General features: G+C 37.5%; 1 protein-coding gene across 2 annotated transcripts in view; it reads right to left on the reverse strand.

Annotated features, from left to right (window-relative positions):
• SPTLC2 (serine palmitoyltransferase long chain base subunit 2) overlaps positions 1 to 22,364 on the reverse strand; it is a 73,760-nt gene that overhangs the window by 19,130 nt on the left and 32,266 nt on the right. For both annotated transcript variants that reach the window (XM_062577233.1, XM_062577234.1), the window contains exon 9: positions 21,779 to 21,905. In XM_062577233.1, coding sequence (XP_062433217.1) covers positions 21,779 to 21,905 — 127 coding nt within the window. The remainder of the gene's footprint in view (positions 1 to 21,778; positions 21,906 to 22,364) is intronic.

Consider the following 22,364-nt stretch of genomic DNA (forward strand, 5'->3'; position numbering starts at 1 on the left):
TTGTAGATGTCAAGACAACATTTTTATTAATAGTGTAGTCTCATTTCTTGGTACTCCCTTGATCTGTGTGCCATTTGAACTGCATATTCTTTACAGTAGAGAGTACCTCTATACAACACTGAGCACAACAGGGTTCTAGCTCCTGTCTAAAGTTTTCAGAGATGTAACACAGATGTTACCAAAAATATGGTAATAAAATCAGTTTAAAATGATTGCTCACTTATATACAACCATGACAGTGTTAAAATTATTTGATTGGCTGCCATTGTTTGCCTCAAATAGCAGACTGCTCATTATGTGAGCTGAGGAACTTAAGTAAGATTCAGGTGCAAAGCAGACCCATATGAACAAACATTTTAAGGTGTTAAGTAAAAGCAATATTAAAAACAACAGATCTAAACTGAGCCAATGTTTGTCAAACTACAGAAGAGAGCTTTTCTACAGCCAAGTCCCTCTTCTAAGACTCTGAAAACTCAGGCTTTAAAGAGGTAGAGGGACAGACCAGTGCTACTGGTATCACAACCACAAAAAACTTAAGACATAATAAGCAACCATCCTGCCTCCAAACTGGCCAATGCTGGCTGCTAAAAGATACCAGCTTAAAACCGGCCTAAACCAAATATTTAGTAATAGTCACAAATAAACAAACTGAGTAAGCTTCATTAATCAGAGATGTTTATAAATGGTGAAACTTGGAATTTATTAACCATTAAAGTGAGACTATAAATGTTATCTTATTGCCTAGACTCTGTCATTTTTATACAAATGAACAGCTAACAAAAAGCAGTTGTGTCTGATGGAAGAGCTCTAGAGTTAGCACATGGGTATAACTCCAGGTGTAACACATTTTATTGACCTACCATGTAGCAGATCATGATTCACATATTCTTCAGCTGGGCAACTGAACTTAAGGGCTCTCTACCACTGCCAACCGCACTTACTTATTTCTCCATATAGTTAATTAGACACCCCAGTGGTTAAAGCATATCCAAACTACTTAAGCATTCCTATCCAAGGAAGCAGCAGTGAGAAGCATTTCAGGAGAGCCAAGACAGGCAAGGAATCTATCTAGCCAGTGACTGGACTTGAAAGACAGTAACCAAACAGCTACTCCAGAACTGCTGAGCTAGGGAGATGTAGCAGCTGGCTGAGTCCAGGCATAAAACATTCTACTTTGCAAGATAAAATTGTTCCATTGAATCTTGCCTGTTTATCTTGCCTGCACATCTTTTATAATGGTAGCAGTTACAGATGTGAGCAGCATTGAGCTGGGGATAGAGCGTGCCAGAGCTTTGATGATCAGCTCCAGAGTTCTACACAATCAGATCCAGAAACATCTCATACATCTACAGTCTGTCCAAGAAATGAAGTGTCCAAATCACATCTTGCACAGATGATGGCTCCTGAAACATTCACTCTGCAATTTTCACTCATGCTCCAACAGTGTTAAGCTGACAAAAAACAAATGTGGGTAAACTTGAATCCTCAAGCAAAGGAGAAACAGTGGCAAACTCTACTGGACAATGCCAAATTACCCAAGCAAAGGAAACAACTAAGAAATGGAAGCTAAGGATGTGAACTTTTGTGCCTCTGTACCGCTAGGGACAAAAGGATGATGCTAGTTATCCATTCAGGCCACAGTTAACAAGAAGTCTATCCAGCCCATCCATGGCACTTTCACTTCAGGGAGCACAGGGATGGAGCGAAGCAGATCAACTTCCTGGATAAGACAGGGGAAAAATACGGCAAAACTCTCAGAAATCTATGACAGTTATTTTTCCTGCAGCCAAAACCCAAGACTAGTGTTCTGCGCTCATGCTCAGTTTAAGATTTGTATAAGAAAGGACCAAGTGACACAGAAAAGCAATACAGTACTACAGTTGTGCCCAAACCTCTAAGATGAGGCCACAGTCAGTACCACACAGGTAGAGCAGCGTGTGATGCCAGTTTCCAAGTTCAGAAGTTATAAAAGTACTGATATTACAGGAAGCACTCATGTTGGGAAAAGTAGGTATTCATACAGCTTCATATAGACAAGAAACACACTTCAGGTGTAATTCTGTGAGAAAGGAAGCACTAAAAATTCCTCTTTTGAAAGCCACAACAGCTGAGTAGCAGCACTCCTATATTTGTCTTCAATTCTTCCTGTATGGACTGGACCACCATCACCAACTTCAAATCTGAGGCTGTCAGGTCTATGATTTAGAGAAGCTGGCAAAATAACCTGGAGGTCTTGAGGCCATCTTCTGAGATACGTGAAAATGCTTCTTACAAGCCTGGAGTTTAATTTTTAGAAATGCTGTGTTTCTCTGTGTACCAGGCTGCAATACCTGGAGTGCCCACTCATCACTGGAACGATGCCTGTTCAAAACATCAGATCTTGAAACACTAATGTTTTGGCAACACTAAATTCTCCATGACAGTGTAAAAACAGAAAACAACAATAAATAAAACAAACTTAAAGAACTTCGTGAAAATTCACAAAGCTCAAAGAGGAACAAGTTAAAGAGCAGCCCCAAGCTGCAAAGGAGTGGATTCTCCTGATCCCACTTTGGAAAGAGAATCAAACACTCATTTTAAAAATATATATAATTATATATATATACACACACACATATATATATAAAAATATATTATTATATTATTATATATATTATTTTTATATATATATATTAGTCTTAAGATTTCTCAAAGCAATTTCAAGCAAATTACTTGCTTGAACATTATTTAAGTAAAAGCCTTCTACATAGAATAACCAATATATTTTAATATCATCTTAAAAAACATGCTAGTACTCTTGCCCATTATGTACCATTCCCTCTCAGGGAAGCAATACTGTCATAGCTCCCAGCTGCTGAGTCTAATTCCACCAAGACTCATGAATTTAGCTCTGAGGGTACCCAGTTCAATTCACTGGTGCTTGAATAAAGGTTACGTAAAGGCCAATAACTTGGACATTTTCCCTCTTAGAAGTTACAAAAATGGAAACATTGTTGCAAGAAATTCACAGAATGTGCTGCATGTAGTTTCCATGCAGGTTAGGAAAAACTTAGAAAGTTAAAATTCCACAGCTAGCCACCTACCTGAGAACTAAAGCAAACAACCTGCCCCTCCTCCTCCCCAACCTTAATTCTGCCTTTGTATACAGGCCTCTTACAAGACTCCAAAGTCTGATGATGCTCAATTACAGTATGTTCAATATATTCAGGTACAATATGACATTTAATTGTAATAATATAGCAACACTAGCATGCAAAACATCTTGAACAGTTTATTCAATTTTAAACTTGCAAACTGAATTACCTTTACAAGCTAATCTCCAAAACCCTTTGACTATTTTAATTACTCAGTTTTGCTGGCAGAGTATTGTTGTTTCCTCATCCACAAAAAGGTCAAACCCTTGGTGTAATTCAGGGGAAACAAGAAAATCACTAAAACAAGTTTAGCTGATCACATACATGTCCTTTATATGTTAATAAGCATTTGCTAAAACTGCCATAGTGACCTTTACAATATGATTAGATTTACTGTACAATTTAAATGGGACAACTAGTAAGGCAATGAACACAACAATAAATAAAATTAGGTAGTGTGTCATTTCAGTTGGAGTTGTGGAAGATAAATACAGTGAAAATTTTATTTCAAGTTATCCTTAAAAACTTATCTTTTTAAGTACTTTTACAGAGAGGTTAGGATAAGTTGGCTTTAGAAGGGAAATCAGTTAAAGATTGAACACATTATTTCCTTCTCTCAACTCCTACACTACATCTGTACTCTCTTTAACAGAGATTGTAAAAGAAATACTTGCAATGTTTTTAACCTTGATCATTTCAATAATGTGCTTTATAGCACAATCCTATAAACAGCTGTAGAGATGAGACTAAGTGACAGAAACCTTTAAGCTTGTTAGCTAGCCAAAGAAAGCACATCACTAAGCATGACTGAAACTGGTCCCCCATCCCCATATACCTGGCTGCCCAATGGACCTATGTTCTCTTTGTAAGTTCTCAGTTCCCTGCAGGAAATATAGGAGTTTGCATGGTTATAGGAGTTTGATGCTGGTGGGATTACCCCAAACCCTTCAAAAATGTGTCTGTATCCCTGAACATGAAGTGTACTGATCTCCCTTTGTCAGAATGGTAAACAGACATCTACAGTGTATGTTGGCTGATGAAGGAAAGTTGCACAAGGTAGGTAACCAGTCTTGACGATTCTCATCTGTAGAAATATGTCCTGTCCACTTCGACTTCCTTTCCCTCTACACTGTACTGTACAGCATTTAAGGCTGTCACGGATTTTCTCTTTAGCTGGTACTGAGATGCATGGTATTCAGAAGCCTATTTAGGCAATCTAAGAGTTACCTAGACTCTTTATTTCAGTCTCATTGTGCATTACAGACAAATCATTTGAATGCTGTGCAGTCCTAAAGAGCTGGAAAGATATCCATAGAATGTAGGAGGAGCTCTACAGGTTTATTATACTTTGTGTCAAAATATAAAATGCACCAAGATACTAAAATAAAGAATGCTCTTGCTGCATGAGATACTGTTCTACCTTTTAGTTTTCAAAAACTCCTACACTTACCCTTTTAAATCTTTGATAATTCCTGAAGTTATCTAAAGTTATCATTTATTAGATACAGAAAGCAGCCCAAATGACCTACATTAATTCAGTTCTATCTTGTGTTTTCTGCCACCATCTGAACAGAATAAAATTCCAGTCTATCATTTTGACAGAACAATAAATGAGCAGTTTGCAATTTTTGCTCATTAACATGCTGTACATAAGAGATACGAGGCATCTGGCCTAAATGGCTTGAAGCTGCCAAGATTTTGCACACAAAATGTGAAGGCCAAAGCTGCCAAACCTCCAAATAATAACATATCCGCTTCCTATATATCCTGGCAGCCAAAGAGCAAGTCAAACTTGCCAGAATATTTTTCTCATTATGCATAAAATGTTCTGCTGAATTTTAGTAACAACTCAACATGGCTTCAGAGTTATTTTAACTGGTGGCCAGTCCCTACATGAATGTCCAAACTGCCTAGCCACAGAAATAACAAGCATAGCAAAGCAAAGTTCAAAGTGCTTTTTCTTAACATTTAAATCTAAGCTAAATGTTATTCATGTCACATGGCAAATATAACACCAAGAACTCCAGCTCTAAAAATAGAAATGGTAGGAAAGTAAGAACTAGCAATGAGTGGTATTACTGCTACCTTTGCCGAAGTGAGAAAGTTTAAAATGCTTTGAACAGTTAACTGATGATGCTTCACAGCATCTACTTCGCAAAAAGTGAAGCAACAAAAAGCAACAGAATTCAACAAGAAAAAGCTTCAGTCTGGAATTGCTTTTTTTTTTTTAATAAAGTAAATACAAAAAGTACGTGGATAAAATTTCTAAAGCAATAATAGTTATGCCCAGCAAGAGATTTTAGAATCACATTCTGAAATAAAACAAAATCTGACAGGGGAATTCAACAAACATTCTCAGCAAATCAGACACTACAGTCCAAGTCTTACATTCAATACTTGCCACTCACAAGCACTTAACCCTGTTTTAGAATGGAGTTAGAATTTTGACATTATGAGAAGCCAAACTGTCTCTCCCCTCCAAAACCCTTGCAGACATTTTTGTTTAACAAACATCATTCACTTAGGTGATTTGTTTTGCTAGGGCACAGACAGAAGTCTGAATGTATCCATAATTAAGCAGGTTAGAAGAAGCAGTAATGTTTTGGCTGGGACAGCAAGAGAAAGAAGTAGCTGCCAGAGGAACCAATTAGCTAGCTAACTACCTAGTATCACTCTGTTTTACTTATAGATGCAAACTGACTACTTGGCAAGTTTTCAGAAAAGGAACCTACCTCCCAAAGCTACAGCAACCAACGATTTTAAGTATTACCATCCCATGAGAAGAAAAACTTACAATAACATGCACTTTAACAGCTGGGTGAGAGCTACAGTAATAGTCCTTGAGTGGTAAAGCACTATAAATGGTGCCAGTTATACCTGAAACACACAAGATAGTGACCCTCAACAAATTAGAGGAGTTAACTTTTGCTGCAGATTTTTCTGCTGAAGAATGTTGTGCACTATTTTGCTTTCTGAAAGTTTCCTTCAGAGGTATATCTAAACAGATGTAAAAGAGGCAAAAATCTAGTACTTTGTGTACAAGGACAGAGAGGTAAGCCATTGTCATAAATGAGATATTTCTTATTTTCTACCAATCTGGATGTGAAGCTTTTCAGTCATCTGCTGCTACAAAAGAGCTGCAGCCTCTCCAGGGCCATGTAACTTACTGCAATCAGATGGCATGTTGTCAGTAAAGGAGGGGCTGCTATCATGCCAGGACAGAGCAATTACTTTCCCTTTGAACAGATGACAATGTTTTTATTGAAAACTTAGAGCTGTTTAATGCAACTTCCCGTCTGTCAGACTCCTACTGTGAGTCTAGTGAATCCTGGAGTTGCACAGAAGTGAGACCATTTGTTAAAAACATAGCACAAATTGCTCATAATGGGCATTGATGATATGCAATTAAAAAAAAATAAACAAACATGCATTCTGAATCTTCTTTAAAAACTGTTTACACAGGCCTTTTCCATTACAAGTTTTACAGGGAAGATAGATATACCGTATTTAGCTTCAGGACACAGATGACACTAAACAAACCAGACCACTGTTACATTTTCATTGTTTTGGCATGTACCTCTTCTGGGTCTGCATTATTGCATCTCAAAACAAGGAGTAGCAACATTTGCTCTTGGAGGAAAACTAATAAGCAAAGGTTGTAAAACACAGTGAATTAAAGGCCAGCTAGTAAGAGAAGCCAGAGGAGAACCCAAAGTTTTCCATCTTTTCCAGACCAAAAAACTACTAGGCTGACATACCTCTGAGATATCCGGAACCTCATTCCCACAATACTTGATACTGGAGTAACTCAGAGAATTAGATCTTGCAGTGTAATTAAACAGGTTACACAGTCATACACAGTGCAAGCAAATGGTACCTTCACTTTGATGCAAAAATGCTGGATAAATTAAACTATATATTAAATAGTCTCCAGAACTTCAAACTGCCAAATTAAATGCAGCAATTATTTGAACACTCAAAGTTTTTTTTTTTTTCTGAGTCTGTTTCCAAACCAAATTTTGACTTTCAGCTTCCCTTTCTTTCAACAGTAAATATTTAATGAAGTGGTTTCCTTTCTTCACAACAGCAGAACATTTTGTTCATCTTTGAAAGCCAGAATAACTATCAAGCCTGGAAAATCAAAGGTGAGCTGCAAGTCCAAGTATGATTGTTTTCAGGAGTTGCATATAAAATCAGAATAGAATGAAAATGTTTATGTTGTTTCACATCTAGGATGGTAACACACAAAATCTGTTGAAAGTGAATAAAAGATGAGTTAGCCCAGCTTACTGCTGAGTGATCCTCTACCAAGACCAAATTAGCGCCTTTATTCTTCATGCAGCAGTTGCCCAAGGAATGCTACTCAGATTTTATTTCATCTTAAATGTGAATTACAATATTAGGAGAAAAAATATTTTAAAATATTTTTAAAAGCATGATAAAGAATAAAACATTTGAAAGGTATCTGAAATTTTGCATGTCTCTTAACTGACTTTTACTTCCACTCATCAGCTCCACTCTGTAGCTGCTGGCTTACCACTCAGAAGACTCCAAGTAATCAAAAAGGACAAAAGACAAAGTATAAAACCCCTTATTCCTCAAAGAGGCACAGCTAAGTGTACAAACAAAGCTCCACAGGGAAAGAATAAGTTTTCTCTTCTATACGAGCAGAGTAGCTCTTACCTTGCAATAGCCGTGTCCATCCCCACCAGAATTTAGCAAACCTCACTGAAAAATCTTGGTTGGTTTTCTTAGTGAAGACATCTAGTATGGGCATAATGCAGTAGAGACAACAATTAAAGAGTTCCCATGGAGACAAAGATATAGCTCTATTTTTACTAAGGCTTAATCTCTTCTCAGAGTTTGAGCATTTCTTGCACCTTGCACAGTAGCCCACAAGGAGATTTTTCTGGCTATCTGCAAGTTCACAGAGGCAGGCAAGCAGCAACTCGGACTGAGTGCCTAAAGGGGCACATGAAAGACATTTCCAAGGTCCTTTTCAAGGTAATGGTCATTGTTTCTGTCTTCAGACACATGCCTGTTACATATTCTCATCTTGATAATGAATTATCTATACTGTTCTTGTTTTGTATAATATTGTTCCAACTCTTCTGTATTACACAGTCTACTACCAAATCTTCTGTTTAGATCTCCACCAGTTATAAAGCATTAGTGCTGCCACTGCTATTTTAATGAAGAAGCAGCAAAATTTATGCATTGCATTGTCAGTAACCAGACAATATGTCAATCAACCAAAGGTCACTGGAACCATTTGTCCCCACAAAAAGACATCTGCATTGAGGTGTCATTAAATGAAACAAAGGAAAAAATAACTCACAAGGCACCAGTAGTGAACTTTGCTGAGCTTTATAAAACAAACTTCAGTACAGTCGTGGGAAGTTCAGATTTTAAGGCTTCATTTAGTGTGCTATATCATAAATTCACAAACTAGCACCAGGTATTTTCAGCAATGTAACTGATGCCTTATCCAATAACTCATCCTTGAAATTAGTCTATGTATCATTTTACATCTCTCTCCTTTACACTAGGAGCAACATGTGTCTTCAGTACAGCTGAAAGACAGTACTATTTGTAATTTAATGTAGAAACATTTCAGCTGTCGTAATACCAGCATCATTCCTATGCAAGTCTAACATTTGAAACATGCAATGCATTTATCTCTTAAGTGTGTACGCTGTTCTGTCCTTTCATAGGGTCCATTTGATTGCCTGTAATGCAAGCTGATGCATTGCCCATAATATCCTCTCCCACACATTTTCTCAGGCTGCTGGAGAGATTATTAGCCCTCTGAATTCAGAGCTTTTTAATCAGACCATTTCTTCATTCTACAAGAGACCATACAAACTTCTGGTGTTCACAGCTAAAGGGACATCAACCACCTGTTCTGGCTGCAAGCAACTCAGCAAAATGCATATATTTATACACATGAGCATTTTAACAAGGTATTAAGAGCCACAGTGTTGTTAGCACAGTAATCCTCACAAGTTTTAAACTTAAACTGCAGAGTTTTCCTCTTGATTTTAAAAGTTGCACTTTACCTCTGTACAGATAAGACAGTGACATGCAACACGGATATTGATCCATTATAATCCCAGACTCTTTGTGTAATAATTACAGGAAGCAATTGATAACCTCAGGTAGTCTTTGAAGTCTGCACAGCAGGTACACTTAGAGAAGAGAGAGGGATTATTTGGCAGAACATACATTCTCTTAGGGTTGCCTCCACAGAAGTGCTGCTGGACTGATTCTTCTGTCAAAACATGAAAATACCTGAGCAGCCAAAATCCTTTGAGGTTAGAGACAATATTCAAGGACTGTAGTGAAACAGACTTTGCACATCTGAGTGTTATCTAAGCCTAACATATAAAAAGTGTCAAAAGCCAAAAGCATTACTTTTCAGAAGTCTGAATAACAAATCAGCTAGCACTGTATATATAAAAAAAAGAAAACTCAAACTATACAGCTATGCTGTTTAGAAAGCAAATCATAATTCTTACTTACACAAGCTTTTATCTTATGTAAGAGAGCACATACGCTAAAATGAAATGCTTACATTGTTAACTGTGAGCAACCCACTGACTTTAAAGTTACAAAAACTACCAAATAGTAGATCCATATTGCATAAGTAATCCATATGAGTTAACCATCTAAACGAGAACCTCATTGCAAAGCAGAATGCCACAAACTTGTAATTTATTCTAAGAACTCAGGCTGAAGGGTTGCTAAAGCATAATATAGTCTTGTCATTTCTCTGTATATTCAAAATACATTGCATACAAAAAAATTCTTGCCTTCTAGAGCCTCAGGAAAGGACTTCCTGTCAACAAGACTGTTGTTACCAGATTTCTTAATGACTATTAGAGTTAAGTTCAGCTATTGGAGTGCCTTTTTATCATTTTTTCAGCAGCAACAATGATCTACCAGGTTAAAATCAGGCACTGCAAAAATAATGACTAACTCTATTTTAAAGTATGCACAATGTAGAACGCTCATGTGTTCAATGCTACTCTTTATAGAAAATTAACCTAGACATAAGTTGGAGAATTTGATGTCTTTGCTCAAAGAGGATCTTGTCTAAGGCCAAAGAAAATCATTGCCTGCTGTGAACAGCCATCAGAGACACAAAGGCCTCTTTCTACTTGAAGTGGTATTCAAGATACTGCTTGGTTTGATAGAGCTGATCAAAAGTTATCCATCAACACTATTTTACCACACACACACACAAAATAGTGTGTGTGTGAAAACGTGTGTAAGTAAAATAAGACTGAATATAAAACTATTTCATATGCAAAGGATTGCACAGTTCCTCATGGGACCAACAACTCATGGTCTTGTACCTAATTAGGCTTCTCTCTTCTGGTATGTTCAAAGACCTGTAGAACATGCTGTAGTGAGACACTAGTCTGATGAAGGGACTCAGCACAGAAGATCTGGCATCCCCCATAAGACACCACAGTTAACTATTCACACAGAGCTGTTTTCAGTGGTTGAACTCCTGCTGAAAGAAACTCAAGTTCTCTTTAGAATATTATACCTGAATAGAATAGCTATATAGATAGGACCAAATAACTGTCCTGTAAGAGAAAGCAAGAGCAATACTATACTACTAGCTCAGTTTTAGTCTGACATGGGCCAAGGGATCTGCTGAGGAACAGCAGTATTGCCTCTTTATTTTTTATTTCATTTTATTTTTTGTACAGGAGAGAATCAAGGAAGTTTGCTAAATATAAGAAATAGGGATAAAAATTTTCATAATTGTGTACTTTCATATTTAATTTATGTCCATGTTTAATTATAACTAGTTCACCAGATCTGCATTATTGTCACGGAGGGGACTTGGGAGGAGAGAAGGGGAGGGGAGTGAGAGAGAGATGTGTGCTCACCAGACTACTCTTTTGAACTCATCATAGCATCTCCACCACCAAAGTCAGAAACATGAAAAAACTAATGCAGTTTCAAGAGAACTTGATTTGCCAAGTTAATGGGATTCTAGAGAAAATAAGGTATTTTAAAGCTTTTATTTTCTTTTTTTATTACAATACCTTGGACATCAGAATGCAAAAAGTACATCTTTGCTCTTAAAATCTCAAGAATAAGACAAAGCATCAGTGAAGAAGAGATGGAAGGAAACAGATTCAAATCTTTGTACAATGCAAGTAGACTGGCAGGCCTTCATGACAGAATGAAAAGTCAAAGAGCAGGAACATCAGGAATACACACAAATACCACATTTCTTTACAAACTAAGGAATGTGCAAGCTTCAGCAATGCATGTTATAAAAGTGATGTTTATAATCTACTTCCATGGAAACAGTTCAGTAGCTTTACAACATAGAAACAATGAGTGTGAGCTATATTTACCATCTGTTTTAAGCCAACTGTTTTTCTACAATGGAAGCTAGTATCAAAGCTAACTATTCTTTTGGATTTTAAATCACAATGCGAGTAAGAAAGAAAAAATGTTGTTTGTCTGTGTATTACAAGAGAAGATCATGAAAGGTGTAGCCTCTTCATACTTCAGTCAGGACATGTTGCAAATAACTTAGCTGAAGCTAGGTGACCACTAACATTACTAACTGCAAGATATCACAAAAACATAAAATACTTGACAGAACCAGAGAGGCTTTCACCTCCAGCTGAATACCTTATTGTAAGAACAGCAAGTAAGTCCACTTCCATGTTTAAGACAATTACAGTAAATATGCAAGAATAACAAAAAGGAAATGTTCAATATAAAACACCTATTCAATTTCAGCTTAAGTGTGTGAAGAAAAGAAAGTGACAGCTTTATAAGAAAGTCTTCTATCTCTGAAGCATGTTTACAGTGGTAGCATAAAATCTCCTCTCAAGGTACCCACCTCAAAAAGGCAAATAATATCTATTGTACTAGCATATATAGTTAGCATGAGTTCTGCCATGCTAACATTGTTATATTGGAAGACATCCCATACTACACAGCCTAGATGTTCTCCACACATACGACTAGTTTGCTAGAAACATTGTAGTAAGCCACACTTCCTTTCCATCTAAAAGTATACCAAAAAGCTGTAACGCACATTTAAATCCATCTACCACCATAGTTTTTCCAGGAATACTCAAAATGCTCCAGTTAAACAGGCCTGCTCTACACAGATAATGACCTACATAACAAAAGCCATGGCCTCAACCAATACATAAAGGCACAATTACCAGGGTCAGTGGCTTTTTTTTTTCTTTAATTTTCTCCAAGGGGAGACAGGGGGGAAGACCAAAAAGATATCCAAGTGCTCACATTTATAAGCAATTATTTTGCTACTCCAGCAATTGGTCTTTGAGATGCTAGCTTCTCTGTGGAGAAGCTTGCCTTAAAATCAAATTTTTGACTATACTGTTTTTCAAGTTTCACATCAAACTTGTAGAGAAGTACAAGGCTCTACAACACCTTAACCCTTTTCCTGTTCTGAAACTCAAAGCCAGTTCATCCAGACAGAAGAACTTGTACATCAAGCAGAATGAGATTGAAACAGTTCTTCAGTACAGATTAATTGCAAATGACTTCGCAAAAATCCTCTCCCTCATTCCTCCACCAGTTGACAGAAGAAAAGAAGTTGCAGCTGCATCAGCCATTTTACTGTTTTTAACTATGAAATCAGATGGGAAGTACGTAAGTCCAAAAACCAGCATTTGACAAAAGTCGGTGGATCGATCACATTCCATGTCACCACCTTAAAAATTTACATCATCATTCCTGAAGCAATCAGAATAACACTTGAATTCCAGCAAAGCAAGGCTTAATATTCAGCAGAAGAAATATATTAGTCATCTATAGTGTCCAGCTATGGTTAGAAATAGCCAGTAATCAGTTTAGTCTAAAAAGATACAGAGCTAGTACACTCAGTCTCAGAACATTGAGCAAGACTGGGACAGGGATGGGAGGTGTTCAAGTATCCTTTCCTTTGAACAACTTCTTTGAGAGATTTCAGTCATAAATACCAGAGTATACTCTTCTGACCAAAATGAAGATAAGCCAGCTTTATAGCGAAGCAACGCCAGGAGCATTCTGAAATAGTCTCCATGAGCTTGACAATCATAATGAGATCCTACACAAGAGTAAGCTCACCAGTTACTGATGCTGTAAGATATTATGAGAATAGTTTTATTTTTGTCCTAGCAATCTGAAAATCCAGGAAAAAAATGGTGGATGGACCACTTTTACTAACAGTTTTTTTTGGTAAGAGATAATACAGAGAATCAACGGGTTAGTCTTAAATATCCACTTTTCCTCAGTAGTATTAGACTTAGTCTCACAGGATAGAGCACAGTAGCTTCCAAAGTGTTTTTCTCCAACAGATTTTAATATAGATCCCAAAGCTGCTACAGACTTCACCTAACAGAACTGACAACTGGAGAGGCAAAACATTGTGAGCAGGTACATTCTCCTTATTAATCTGCCCTGGAATTAAGTAATTTATTATTGCCACTAGGAAGGAGCTCTTTATATGGAGAAGTTAATGTATGAGGCCACTGAGAATTTAAAGGTAGAATCATAGAGTCAGTAAGGCTGGAAGGGAGCTCTGGAGATCATCTAGTCCAACTCCCCTGCTCAAGAAGGGTCACCTAGAGCATGTACATGCTGTCCCTTAATGAGAGTACATTCTGTCCCTTAATCCAGGCTATTAATGAATACATTGAACAATATTGGATCCAGTGCTGACCTTGGGAGACATCATTAGCTACAGGCCTCCCACTTGACTTTGCACTACTAATCACAACCCTTTGAGCTCTGCCATACAGATCTCTCCTTTGATGTCAAAGATGCTTGTAGCAAGAAATTCAGCTTACAAAGCTATTTGATTACAATCAAAGAAAACTTGCAGCCATGTTAGAGTTACTCATATCTGCCTGTAAATCTGTTATGCCAGCCATATTTGTTCTTCTCCGGTGATTTCTCAGATTTACCCAGAAACTCTGCAGTACTTTCAGCAGGAAGGATGTTTAGCTTTTCCATGTTAGTAAGTTGTATTTGTCAAGCAACACCTGGTAACCTGCCACCTGGAACTACAGTGAGGAAGAAGAGTAGACTTTGTGCCTGAAAAAGGCCCAAACCCTGGAGGCCTTGTCTTTGCTGTGACTTTCATAGACTTGCTTTTCCTGTACTGCTGTATTTTCCAAGGAACCTGAAAAGATCAAAGCTGTGCCTGTAAAACTCACAATTGTCTCCAAAACGCTAAGTCCTGAACAAAGGAAGTTACCTGTGAGGAATATAGCAATAACCTAAAAGAAGTAGAGAGATTGTTTTCAGTAAAGATTGGAGGCACTTAACCTTTTGCTTCCAACTCTTGGTATAAGCAGTTGTTAGGACATCTTACAAGCTGGCAGCCAACACGAACTTGCTAAGTATGCATCAACTGTAATCTTTCCCCCACATTGTCAGTCTTTTATCTACTTCTTTTTCACTAAGCAGCAGTACTAACTAAGCACTAATAAAAGCTCACTCCTAACACCAAGAAGCTCTACAGATTGACTTAAACTGTTCTTGACAAGGTAAATTGGCTTGAGCCGAACCTACTGTTGAAGCTAAACTTCAACAGAACCTGAACAATCTCACTTAAAGTTGTCTCAGATCTCCCCACTAGTCACTTGCTTTCAAAACATACATTAATTAGCATGCACATTTTTCAGACAGCTGCTTCCTTCAGAGATGAAATCTGTCCTATCTAAGGAAAAGCATTAATTTGAGGACACAAGGAAACATCTTTACACCAGTAAAAATTAAAATGCACATGTTACATTGTGTTAGATTAACTGTACTCATATGAAACGGATGGCATGGACTGACCAGGTGCCAGTCACATTTTATATCAGAATCCAATAAAATAGGCAAAGATACTGGTCCGAGATCCCTGTAGGCTCATGTACCTGCTCACAAGTCCACAGAGAGGGAGTTAATTACAAACTTTTGCTTGTTTCCAAAGAAACTAGAAACAATTACATTATATGCACTTCACAGAATGAAATTTTGCCATGTGTCTTCAAATTGCAGATACTACTGTGATACGGATTTAAGTTTTTATATGTAGAAAATTGTTTCAGTTACCACAGGTGGTGGTGCTTAAATGAGCCATTCAGGTATTTCCAAAACTTCTTTTTTAGCACATTACACACCACGTTAGGAACCATCAACTCACTTTTATGCTCCCAAAGACAAAACGCACCTCACCTCATATGCTTTTACTTTTGTTCAAATTACTTACTCTAGCATTCATATTGCCTTATGAGCATCTTAGAAAAACTGCTGCTAACAACATGCTAGATAGATGCTCCCCAGTATTTTTTCCTTTCTGGATATAAGCAGCACACTAGAAATATGCAGTAGAAAGGTGGTATGTCAAATATTATTGAAAGTACAAAGCAACCCACACATTTAAATCAAATGTAATATAAGAAATGAAGAAAAACAAAAATACTTCAGTGAAGCCACATTCCTAAATGGTATTTCTCCTTTGACAGATCAGTGTTGAGGCTATGCAAATCTGGGATGACAGCTCACACCTGAATAGAAATAGGGAGAGTTGGAAAAGAGTTACAAGAACAAGGTGGGCGTGCAGTTATAAAGCTTTATGAGCTCTTACATAAACACTGCTATGTTGATTAAACTACAGAAGAGGACCTGAAGAATTCTGGCATTCCAATGCAAAACAAAGGATACAGCTCCTTTAACATTTGTAAACAGTCTTCAAAGCACCAAAGGCTGGAAGAGTTCTCTCCCCCAGCCTGGTTAAAGCAACTTTTCTGGAGACCTGCCATGCTCTATGGGAGGAAGGTAGGGGTGCAGCAACAAGCTGGATTTAAAAGAACCCCAGCTGGAAGTACAAATACAGAGTGTGATGTTTAAAACTGTCAGTCCCCTGGGGAGAAGTAGGAAACTCTCTTTATGACCCCCAGAGTATTTGTTTTTCCAACAGTTCTCCAGCTCAGCTTGAGATTCTCAAGGGCAGCAACAAAAAAAGTTTTTGCTTTGCTCAAATTAGTTTTGATTGGTCTCTAGGTTCCCAATGTGATAATTTAACACCTCATTAACAAATGTATTATTAGAGGAAATTCAAATGAATTGATTTTTAATGCTAACTGAATGTTTTCAACTCAACCTACACAAGGAGTTTTTATTCTCTTTTCAAGCACATAGCAGCCACTACTACCATTTGTGGATCTACTACACACAATGACAAGGTACAAACTGCATTTATAAATATGGTAGGAATTACTTAAAATTCAATAGGCGTGTGATAAGATGTGGGCTATTCCTTCATTGCTACTGACATTTTACATCTGCATATACCTCTGACTTATCTTTAGAAGGAAAACAGGAATTTTACAAAATAATCAACTTGAAGAAACCTACTAAACATGAGGCAGATTATTTAACTATTGAGGTCATATCTCTCTACTTGAGAGCCTGACTAACCACACAGAGGTTAATACACTAATTGTAACTCTTCTCCGCTAGAATTTAAGCAGGCCAGGCTTAGCATTGTTTCCAACATGTTTCTCCTCATGCATATTAATAGTATATCAATGACACTGTCTTCTAAACAGCTGAATCAGTCTCAGTTCTCTACCAACACAGCTGTACATTCTTACTCTCTGTTGTCTATAATTAGTTTAACTACCTTTTCTGATACAAATCACAAGTTTGTTGCACATAGCAATGTCAAGACTAGAAATCTAGTTCTCTTTTGTTTGTTTTGTTGTACTGTTATGATGGACTAATTGTAATCAGCTACTAATTCTTCACAACTGAGCCCCTCAAATAAGACAAATACTTATCAAACTATGTGCAGCTGACTAAGCTTCAAAGATTAGTTATGCACTTCTCATATAACAGCGAGGCTGGCCTATGCCACTATCACCTCCACTGCTTGCAACATTAAAACTTTGTAGGAAAATTCTTGCTTTGCATGCAGTCTTCAAGGCAAAAGTCAAATTAAAAATTTAAGTGTCACCTTGTGCAAAGTTTCTCCACAACTTTTGCTAAAAATATACATACCATTTTAGTACAGCTCTGTGATTGGGTGTGGGATATTTGGCTCCTGAAAGCAACATAGGAAGCAATGAAGTTGTTACAAGCATCAACATGTGTAATGATACTAAGTGGACCTGGAAGGAAGTAGTTCACCTCTTTTACAAGTTGTTAACACACTGTCCATTTTAGTTTAAAGTCAGAACACTCCTAGATTTAAGGCTCAACTTAAAAATTTAATACACAGGACAGCAGGCTACAAGTTTCCGAAGGAGGTTAATCTTTCCAGGTACAATCACTCCATGAAACAATCCTAGGAAGAGATCAACCTCCCTAGACCTGTTCCTCTTGCGTGTTTTGATTTATCAATGTTGCAGTACAATAACTGACAATTTACTCCCTTTTGCCCTCAGCAATATTATCAATGACAACGAACAGGCTCAGTCCTGAATTGCAATGATATTAACAGGACTCCAGTGGCCCAGAATTTATCCCTAGCTCTTCTCTAAGTGGCAGAAAGGAGCCAACAGGTTCTCAGTCCTAGAGCGTTTAAAATGGTGGAAGATCCAGCTTTCAAATCAAACTGAACCACTGATTCTCAAGAAGTCATTGGGACAGGATAAGTAGTTGGTATTGTGAATCCTGACAGTGTGTAATATACCGGGAGTCCTTGACGAACACCAAGCTGACTCACTTTCCCACAGTTTCAATAAATTCAAACAACTCAAACACTGTAGGAACACAGCAAGTCTCCAGAGTCCCATTCTAGGAAAGATTTTGTCATCCTTGAGTATACTGATTGTGACCCCAAAGAAGACTGCTTATTGTGTCATTTTTATTACTGTCAAAAAATAAGCCCCCTCCCTTAAAAAAAAAATCTACAAAGCTATCTGAAGTGAATTGATCTTTGTGACTAAACAGAGAGGAAGAGATGCATCCACTGAACTGCTGTCAAACATCTGCAATACTTCTTCACAATTCAACCATAAAGACTATGAAGGTTAAACTTAGCTCCAAAAATTTATTCCTGTGGAAAGTAGCCTACTCCTCCCTCCTCTCACCCTACTCTCCTTCAGTAAATCCAAATGTGATATGGGAGATATCCATGTATGTCATCACTAGAGAGTTCCCATAAGACATGTTACATGCTTAGTATGTTCACCACTCAAGGCCTATTTTTTTGCAGAAATGTTCAAAGCGATCAGAAATCAAATATGTTTCATCAAGACTGCATGATGGTCTTCTAGCCAATTACATTTAAAAATAACACAAAGCAATATCAGATAGAGATGTAGCATTGGACTATTAACGTAATTTTGAAAAGTAATAATGGAAGCACTACTTCCAAGAGCCAGTACGTGGCCCTGCCATGACTTTGACAGATGGACTAGTTTTTGTAGCCTGGATCAAAGAGAAAGCAGTATTTGTATTCATGATTCAGTATGTTCCCATAAGTATGTCCTTAGAGATACTGGGGCTTGCTAGTTCCTTCTGTGCATCAAAAATACCTAGAACCAACTGATTAGTTTGAACAGAAATCAAGATGCTAAAGAAACCATCATCTCAACTTTGGCAGCATGTTTGTGTGTTATCCAATCATTGCTATACTATGTTTTTTGCAAACAGCCATTCAACTTTTCATAGCATCTGCATTTTGTCTGTGCCACCTCTTACTAATATTCTATTTAATTATCAGCAGCTTACTAGAAAGATTTGAAAGGAGATATTTCCTTTTTTTAAAAAAAAAAAACTTATGTAGAGTTTTACTAACTACAATGCCCTATGTTGTAAGTTTAGGGCCTCCAGATGTTTCATCAGATTGAGAAATCCACTGAATATAGGAGAGAATTAACTTATTCTTGCAAAATACAAAACAACTCCCCAACTTTGTTTCTCAAAAACTAATCCCTTACTACTTACTGCCCAACTACAGGCCATCTCAATCTGACTTTATTATTTCCACAGAGGTTTGACATCAGGGACGACAACTTCCACAAGTAGTACATGGGGAACAGAAACAAGCAGACAAAAAAAACCCATAAGCCTAGAAAGCAAGCATTCTTGGAGCCATTAAAAGATTTAGCTGTGCCTCAAAACACAGAATTGGAAGCAAGCAGTCTACTGTTCTAACTCGATCAACTCTTTTGCCCTTTCAGAAATCATTATCCTACTTCAGCTTTCTTTCACTCATTAATTAGGCTTTACTACTACATTAAGAGCAGTAGGATGCTTACCAGATGTTTGCCAGTGACCCAATTTGACACTATTTCTCTACTTGTTTGCCTTCTACAGCCTGCACCTCTCACCAGCATCATTCTATTTCAGACTTGCTTGTAATCAGAGCAATTAGAGACAGTGGCCTTTAGAGCCCCACCCATAATCCCACAGAATCCAAACAGAAGTTGTTCTGCCAAAGAATTAAACAAGGAAAAAAAAACTTGTCATGCTATCACTAAGCAGCTGTTCAATCCTCACAACTGAATTTTAGCCAACTTCACCCAAAGAACAAGTCTATAAAGTAATACTACCTTTAAAGACTTAAGCAAATAATGATGTGCAACAGGGAATAAGTACTGTGCAAAAAAAATGAGCAGAAAAGCACTTTCCGGCAGGGATCATCCTATCATGTGCTTATCCTAGTGAGGGTTGGCTTAGATGCTTAGACAGTAACACTTTCATGAGAGCTGCAGAAATGTTTCTGAGTATGGCTGGACAGGACTGGCTATCCAGTCATTGCATTTAGCACTTCTGAAAAGCACCTAAGTTCACTGAGAAATCTGAAGTATACAGACTTTCTTGAAGTAAGTATTTTGGGCATTTGAAAGCTGTGTTATTTTGCAATATAAAGAGTAGCTAGGAATTCTGACACTTTAACACTGAATTAGAATATAGCTTGACATGCATTTAAGTAACACAACAACAACAAAGACTTCTTTAGTTGAAAGTTATATTTCGCCAGATTCGTTCCTAATCTAGTTTGCTTTTCAACTCTTGACTGTTTCTGCTGGCCTAATGGCAGGAAAACAGCCTGAAGTGGAAGTTGCTTTCATTCTCATGGCTTGAAGGTGTATCAAACTATAGTCTCACAAAGGGGCAAAACTGCCTTAGTTTGAATGTTCAAGATAGAAATCAGTTACATATGCCTTACCTCCCACTTCATTAAGCAAAACAGATACTGGAAGAAACCCAACACAAGCAATGCTTGAGCAGACCACACACTGTGGCAAATAACTAGCTAAAGAGAGTTCAAATAGTTTTAAGAAGCCAGTAAGACCCAACCCACTGGACCAGCTTTTCATGTAGTTTGGAACTAGGTTAGTATCTCTTCTGGGAGAGCAACTGGGGACAACTCTTGGCAGATAAAGGTAACTCACATGGACCACTCTGGAGTGCTCAAGGCTATATCATACATACAAACACTGCTGCTTGTGGGTACTTGTCACCTTTCTGACTAACTTCTGTTTACAGCCACTATCAATTGCTACTGCTGAAACTAACTATTCTCAGATAACGTAAGCAAACAGAATTAAAGCAGTTATAACATAAGAATTCCCGAATTATTTGTCCAGTAAGTTTTTTCACCACAGCAGTTACCTTTCAGGTTAGTTGTCAGATGAGTTATGTTCAAAAGCAAATGTGGTTCTTCAGTAAACACCGCCACCTTGTGGCCCGATGCCTGAAACTCCTGTAGTCAGTATATTTACAGGTTTGAATTCAATGAGATTCTGAACCAAAATCCCCAGACAGATCCTGAGTAAACTACACTGTCACACTGTATAAGCTAAAGAACTTGCACAGAGAGCAAAGTATCCTATGTGTGAAGTGCTGTACCATTTCAGTTTTAAGACAGCCTCTGTTTGTGATACATCAGCTATACACTGAATACTGTAACTAAAAAGTAACTACCTAACTACTTACCAGGCAAAACAGACACACAAATTTGGATTCTGGACTTTGTATCAAGACTAGCATAGATTTTCCCTTTCTAATTTCTGTCACAAAAAAAAAAAAAAAAAAAAAAAAAAAAAGAATCAACAGAGCTGAATATGCTGAATACCTTCCTCAGGTGTATTACTCCTGCTTACCTTAAAAACTGCCTCTAGCTTTCAGAGGGAAAAGAGATTTCAAAAACATTCCCATGTTTACTTCTAACTGAATCGGCAAATAGCAAATTATACTAGAGATGAAAAATCAGAATCCTGTAGTAACCAGGCAGGACTGTAAAATACACAAAAAATACTCTTAAAGCAGTCTAAAAAGTGGAGCAAATGACAAATTAGGACAGAAGGGGAGGAAAAAGAGGGAGGCTAGAAGAGCTAAATGCAGAATTAAAATTATATATATATATATATATATATACTTATATATATAAAAAGACTATATTCTGTCTTATATAAGGCTGAGATGACTTACCTCTAGCTGTTATACTGTTATTAGGCTGACCTCCCAGGTAGGACAACCACGGTATCTGATAAGTAAACTGGCTTGTTGCTCCAGAAATTCCAAGTTCACATGAACTAACAGATAATTACGAATGCATGCATTGAATAAATTTTCTGCCAAAGCCATAAATAGGTTCTGTTTGGCTTTTCACCTTCCACATGCTTAACATTAGAAAGACTCACCAAAAGTTGAACCATCTTCACCCATAATACACTTCATGGAGGTGATGATCTGCTCCACAACAGGAGGTGACAGTGATGCTGCATACACAGCACTGTGAGAGTATGTCCTGAGGTAATCAATTAATTCCTAGCAAAACACAAGAGGCAATCAGACATTGCCCTACCAGTACTCACAGGAACACTATGTTGTAGCATCCTAATCACACAATAAAACGTGTCACTGCAGTAAGCCTTTTTCAAAGTCTCCCAGAATTGTCTAAGTAGCTCAAGAATTGATTTTACAGTGTAAATAATAAATGCTTGAAGTGCAGACAGTAGGGACATGACAACCCTGCCTTCTGTGTTACAGAGGAAGAATGCATGATCAAAGACAAATGGCTAAGGTTGACTTGTTTTGCCAACAACATCAGCACTGTAATGCAAACACCTTGTTGCAATCCTCAAGCTGTGTGCAGGTCATACTTCAAGAGTGTTTATTATAAGAGCGGGAATATACAACAAATGAAATAGTGAGGAGTAGGACTCAGAGGTGCTTAGGTATCACATTCAGTATAACTGTTTTCCCACAAAAGTCATCGAACGAGGC

Source organism: Rhea pennata, chromosome 5 (assembly GCF_028389875.1).
Source record: "Rhea pennata isolate bPtePen1 chromosome 5, bPtePen1.pri, whole genome shotgun sequence".
NCBI classification, from domain to species: domain Eukaryota; kingdom Metazoa; phylum Chordata; class Aves; order Rheiformes; family Rheidae; genus Rhea; species Rhea pennata.